The sequence below is a fragment of the Thalassophryne amazonica genome, chromosome 15 (assembly GCF_902500255.1).
Source record: "Thalassophryne amazonica chromosome 15, fThaAma1.1, whole genome shotgun sequence".
In the NCBI taxonomy this organism is placed as follows: domain Eukaryota; kingdom Metazoa; phylum Chordata; class Actinopteri; order Batrachoidiformes; family Batrachoididae; genus Thalassophryne; species Thalassophryne amazonica.
In genome coordinates, this window is record NC_047117.1 from 47,584,424 (window position 1) to 47,590,621 (window position 6,198).

The 6,198-nt window shown below is 41.2% G+C and overlaps 1 protein-coding gene across 6 annotated transcripts in view; it reads left to right on the forward strand.

The window, feature by feature from the left end:
* add3a (adducin 3 (gamma) a) overlaps positions 1-5,953 on the forward strand; it is a 259,484-nt gene extending 253,531 nt beyond the window's left edge. For all 6 annotated transcript variants that reach the window (XM_034189173.1, XM_034189174.1, XM_034189172.1 and 3 more), the window contains one exon: positions 3,159-5,953. In XM_034189173.1, the coding sequence (XP_034045064.1) occupies positions 3,159-3,397 (239 nt within the window). In that variant the 3' untranslated portion in view covers positions 3,398-5,953. The remainder of the gene's footprint in view (positions 1-3,158) is intronic.
* The last annotated feature ends 245 nt before the right edge of the window (positions 5,954-6,198 follow it).

Consider the following 6,198-nt stretch of genomic DNA (forward strand, 5'->3'; position numbering starts at 1 on the left):
TGTACGAGGTCCCTCGGACCTGTGGACCACACTGGTTGAAAGTGGACATTAAACTCACATTTCCTTCAACTTGAAACCAGTCACTGACTGAACGCCCCCCCCCCCCCCCCCCCCCCCTAAAAATCGGACTGCCTTGCCTTCACTGCAGATGCGTCAGTTCAGCACGTCAGCAGCGTCATTTCTGGGCATCACCAATGATTCACAGTTTAGCGCCTCATTTCTGCTTAAAACTGCACTATAGTCATCATCTGTCTCAGTGACAGATAGCTGAAGCTTTTGTACAACAATCATTTCCACGTAAATTCAGCATTATTTCAGAACAAGAGACAGAGGAATGATCAGTGCGCCACCGCAGCATGTTTGAGTCTGACATGCTGCAGCACCTACGTCATTTCAGAGCATCAATAATGATTCACCGATTATCTCCTCGTTTCTGCTTAAAACTGACTTTAGAATGATTTACGAGGTTTTACTTTGACATCCGATGGTTAATAATCACATTATTACCTTTGATTGCTTTGGGCGAAGAGACTCGGTCTCAGACGTGCTGCTATGGTCCAAAATGACGCATGTGCAGTTAAGGCAGGGTGCCCCAATTTTTAGGGGGGACTGTTCAGTCGGCGACACTGGCCAAGCACTACATGATCGTAAAAAGCAACTGCACCTTATCAGTGTAATGCAGTACTTTATCAACATACTGTAAAAGTGTATTTCAGAAAAAAAAAGGCAGAACACAGCATGCACATTACAGCGTGCACCTGCATCTGCTCAATAAAGCAGAAGCAGCAGCTGCACAGGACAACCCAGGTTGTCACATCTGTGGCAGAAGCAGTGGAAGCAGAGCTTCAATGAGAGAGAAATAAATATGTAAAGAGGTTACGTTTGATTTAGCACTCAAAATGCTACTGTGTGAGCACAAGATACAATTGTTTCCCACAGGTCAATATGCTGTTACCTCTCTTTCTTTCTTTTGGCTGTTTCGATCACATGCAAACGTGTTTGTGAGCGCTTGTTCGCTCCTGTATTTGTCTCTCTGTAACAATGTCTGCTTAACACCATTCAGTGCACATTATGATATAATACAGGAGATATGGCATCGGATGCATCACAGAAATTTGCAACAAGACACGTGTGTAAAACACGTTGCAGTGTGGCACATGTTTCTGGATGATCATGCTATAAGGTGCAGTAGGTGCACCGGTCGCCACCTTAAAGGCCTGGTCACACAGCACTTAACAAAGGGCAACAAAGACCAAAGGAAACAAGAAATCTGTACTTTTGTTGACTTTCTTTGGCATTGTTATCCTTCGCACAGCTTCGTTCCTGCAGCTGGCACTTTGTCAGGATTTTTAAACTGTCGAAAAATGTAAAGAAATGCCGACGAAAACCTCAATTCATCTGTATTTCGTTTTGCTGTTGTTTTTATGGTTTTTTCTCTTTTGCTTAGTTTTTGTAACGTTAATCCAAAAAAAAAAAAAAAAATCCGGAAATCACAATGTATGATTTTTTTTAAATAATTTATTTGCATGTAACTGCTGCAAATAAGTATTTCAACACCTGCCAATCAGCAGAAATTCTGGCCCTGTTAGTCCGCCTTTAAAAAGTCCACCTCCACTCCACTTATAATTCAAAATTAGAAGCACCTATTTGAGGTCGTTAGCTGTATAAAGACACCTGTCCACCCCACACAATCAGTAAGACTCCAACTACTAACATGGCTAAGACCAAAGAGCTGTCCAAAGACACCAGAGACAAAATTGTAGACCTCCACAAGGCTGGAAAGGGGTACGGGGCAATTGCCAAGCAGCTTGGTGAAAAAAGATCAACTGTTGGAGCAATTATTAGAAAATGGAAGAAGCTAAACATGACTGTCAATCTCCCTCGGACTGGGGCTCCATGCAAGATCCCACCTCGTGGTGTATCAGTGATCCTAAGAAAGGTGAGGAATCAGCCCAGAACTGCACAGGAGGAGCTGGTCAATGACCTGAAGAGAGCTGGCACCACTCCAAGGTTTCCAAGGTTACTGTGGGTAATACACTAAGACGTCATGGGTTAAAATCATGCATGGCACGGAAGGTTCCCCTGCTTAAATCAGCACACGTCCAGGCCTGTCTTAAGTTTGCCCATGACCGTTTGGATGATCCAGAGGAGTCATGGGAGAAAGTTATGTGGTCAGATGAGACCAAAATAGAACTTTTGGGTCTTAATTCTACCCACCGTGTTTGGAGGAAGAAGCGGCGAGTCAGTGCGTGGCGTTCACACAGACTGATCCGTTTACTGCTCTGACGATATATTCAATCATCTTTACACTTTGACAGTTTTCTGTTATAAATCAATATATATGGCTTAGTAATGTAATACAGTGATACAGCAGCACCATGGGACACCAGCGTTTTTTTTGTTTTGTTTTTTGTTTTACTGGAGCAAGACGGAGCATGCAGCGTGTTGTCAGTCTGAACCAGACAGTGAGGATTCTGGTGATGAAGGAGATGATCCCTCTTTTGTTCTGGACGAGGAACCAGAGCAGGTGGATCCACCGACATGCGCACTGATCTCCACAGTGGGTTGGATTGCACGCTTCTGCTTGCAGCTGGAACACAGAGCAGCATGCAGACACACATGGCTCCAGGCACGTTTCGTTTAAAGCGTGGAGATCAACGTTAGCTTCGGTTTTGTTTTGTTCCTACTTTCATTCGTTTTGTGCTCTTGATTCACAGGCTGTTCGGTGATGGGAAAAGTCAAAAGCTCATTCATCCACCTTTTCTCGAAGATTTGTAACTATTTAACTTTTTTCCCATCGTTCAGGAATCATCGTATGCTGTGTGACTGGGCCATAAAACATAACAATCTCTTCTTCAGGTGTGGTGGTTAAAAGTCTGGACATTTAATTGGGTACAATGTAAAATCTCATTAGTCCAACAAAAATAGTTTGATTTCCAGCTGTGTCAACTGAGACAATGCACATGAAGTGTCTTGTCCAATAACACACACAATTGAGAACATATTAATTGCAGGTGTTCTTCTGGTGCACATTTTGATTTCTAACTTTAACCTATAACAAAATTGTGTTTTTCATGTTGGTTCTTGGCATTATGTTGTGTAGATGTCTGTTTATGAATTAAAATTAAGCATCTGGTTCTTCTTCCTCCATCACTCAGAGAACCACACAGCTCTGATGAACGGCAAAGACGACCATGTTGACGTGGAGCTGTCCAAACGCGTCAGTGAGCTGAGCGTGGAGAGTGTGGAGATCACCGTGCGCCCCGGTGAGAAGATCGATGAGCCACTGTCGCCTGAGAGCTCGCCCTCCAAGTCACCCAACACCAAGAGGAAGAAGAAGTTCCATACCCCATCTTTCCTGAAGAAGAACAAAAAGAAAGAGAAGACGGAGACCTGAGGAAGGCGAGGCGAGTGGGAAGAAAGAGAAGGAGGGGCAGCAACCACCTTTTCTGTTTCATGTCTGTTTTTTGTTTTTTTTTCCCTGTGTTCAATTTCCTTCCATTGTTTTAAACTTGTTTGGCTTTTTAAGAAATGGTTTTGTGTGCACAGGGCAGATGAAGATTAATTGGAAAATGAATTGAGTAGAATTAAATAGTTTCAGGGAGGGTGTTTGGAGTGAAAGCGGAAGCAGCAGAGGTGTGTGAGCGTTGTCTTCACACCTGCGCAGTACAGCCCGACAGATCTGATATGAACTATTTGTAGATGAATCAGTATCACCACGTTTATAATGGCCGATACATAGCAATTTAAAAGAAAAGAAGTGCTTAGTAGAGTTATGTGGGAGTTTTTACAATTGGCTGTATTTTTTTAATACATAGTCTTATTTATCAAAACTAGTATATTTTCAAGTATTGTTCAAATTGTGTTTCAGTCAGTAAAACAAGTTTAATTTCAAACAGCATTATGACATGTTATCTTCATGAGGACTCATTACAAAAACTACACAATACAAATTTTAGGGGCAGCTTTGGTTATGCTTTGTATTTCTATGGAAAAACCAATATCTGTCAGTATGTCGGCATATCAAATTTTAGAATCTTCAAATATCAAAATCGGTATCAGTCTGAAAAATCCTGTGTCGGTTGGGCTGTACTTGCACAGGTGTTCCATTTACATCTTGCTCAACTGGCTCATTTTGTGTTGGTTCCTATGCTGATAACAGAGCTGGAAACCTCCTTCAACATTTTACTTTTGCGGTAAAATCCCCTGTTTTCCAACAACTGGTTTAATCAGTAAAGCTGCACAAGACAAATGTTTTGTTGTTGTTGTTTTTTAACTTGTACTTTTCCCATTTGTGTGACCTGGTTCTGCACCAGGGGGTGAAAAGTTGCATGACGTCACTGGAAAAATGATCTTTGTATAACAGCGGCAGGTTTTTTATGTTGTGGGTGTTTTTTTTTCTTCTTCACACATTTCATGCAGGCTTTCGACGCCAACTGTCGCTTCAGCAGCTTTGCCGATGATTTAAAGGAGGATGAAGATTTGCAACATTATCTCAAAGACCTGCTCAGTATATTTATGTAGCATTTTTATATTTCAGCATCTTCATCTCAGTGGGGGTTTTTTAAGCAAAAACACAGAAACAATCTCTTTTGTAGGAAAATATCTCTTAAATTCTTTTTTTAAATCACTTATAAGCTTTTACAGGGACTACACATGTAAAGCATGATTTGTCTTTTTGTTGTTGACTGTTCTGTGGTGTGTCGCCTGCTTGCTCACCGTATATCAAATTACACAAATTTACTATATGACACAGACGTATGAAAACTATATTTTTTTGCGCTGCACTTTTTTATTGTGATTATATGAGATGTATTTCACCGGTGAAGGAGATTTTAAGGTGTTGGTAAAAGTTGTGCAAGTGGAAAGCGGGGCGTGGCATCGTAGTAAGATTCAGGATCAAGAAAGTGAAACTGATGAGGAAAAACTCTTTCATTGGTGTCACACGTATGAGAGAAACCATTACTACTACTTCTCAGTTCAGATAAAAAAAATTTAAAAAAGATGAAGTAGTGCCCAAAGAGTCTGTGAGAGGTCACCAGCTGAGGAACTGTGGAGAGGTGGCATCTGCGTTTGTGTGCGTTCTGAAGCCATATTCTAGTTTGTTCGCCCACAGTTATTTCTGTAATGAGACAAAGGTCACTGACCTTCAGGAGCCTGTCGAGTAAAGACTTAAACGACCCCAGTGACTGCATCCACACCCCTCAGCTGCCCCAATAATCCCAGCTGCTACACGTCCTCATATCTTGTAGTCATTTACTTACTCGTCGAACTGGAATCTTACACATTTGTTTATTGTTTTGGTTGGGTTTCTTTTTTTTTTTTTTTTGCTCCAAGGGCCCAAAGCTTCTTCGTGTTTTTTTTTGTTATGTTTGAACTTTGCAACGCCAAATTATAATTCGTAAGCACGAGTCCACCACTGAGAGCCGGACCCCAGGTATGTGAGTGTGTCCAGGATTCAAGACGCTGCCAGTTGTGTTACAGCAAACGCATCAACGTCACAAAACAGGACTCAAACACACCACATTCTGATCACTTGCTTTCTTCCTCCACACCATTTCCTCCTTCTGGGAAGTTCTTTTTCATCCTCCATTCATGCCACAGTCCGATTTATTTTCTCTTTTAGTTTGCGGAGAGTGCTCGGCTTTTTGATGGACCTTCTTTGAGCAGAACTTTGCTCCCGATTGAACTGAATGTGCATTTCATTGTTTTTGATTTTCTGTTTTCGACCGTGTGCACCTTCCATTACTAATGCCTGTCTATCCATCATTTTGCTTCTGTTAAAACAAAAAAACAAACAAAAACAACTTGTTTTGCTTTGGCATGCCATAATAAGCCGAGCTACCTTGTGACCTGTGAAAATCCTATAAATGGTTATCGAATTGATTTGCTTTTAGATGCATTTGCTAATCGGTGTAAAGTCACAAATAAAATTGTATTTTAAGAGACAAAAGCTTTTTTCTCCATGTTTATGCATCACAGTCTGCATCCATGTGCACCCATTCTTTCCAATTTTTATGTTTTTGCGTATCCATGTATTTTAGTTTGCACCATTACCATGCAGCGAGAATATTGTGAAGTGCATGCTAGCAATTTTATGATGCATCCTTTCCTGAAACACTTAATTGCACAGTGGAAAAAAAAGCAGTGCCTTTATATCGCATCAAAATGATCAAAATGGAACAAACATATGAGTGA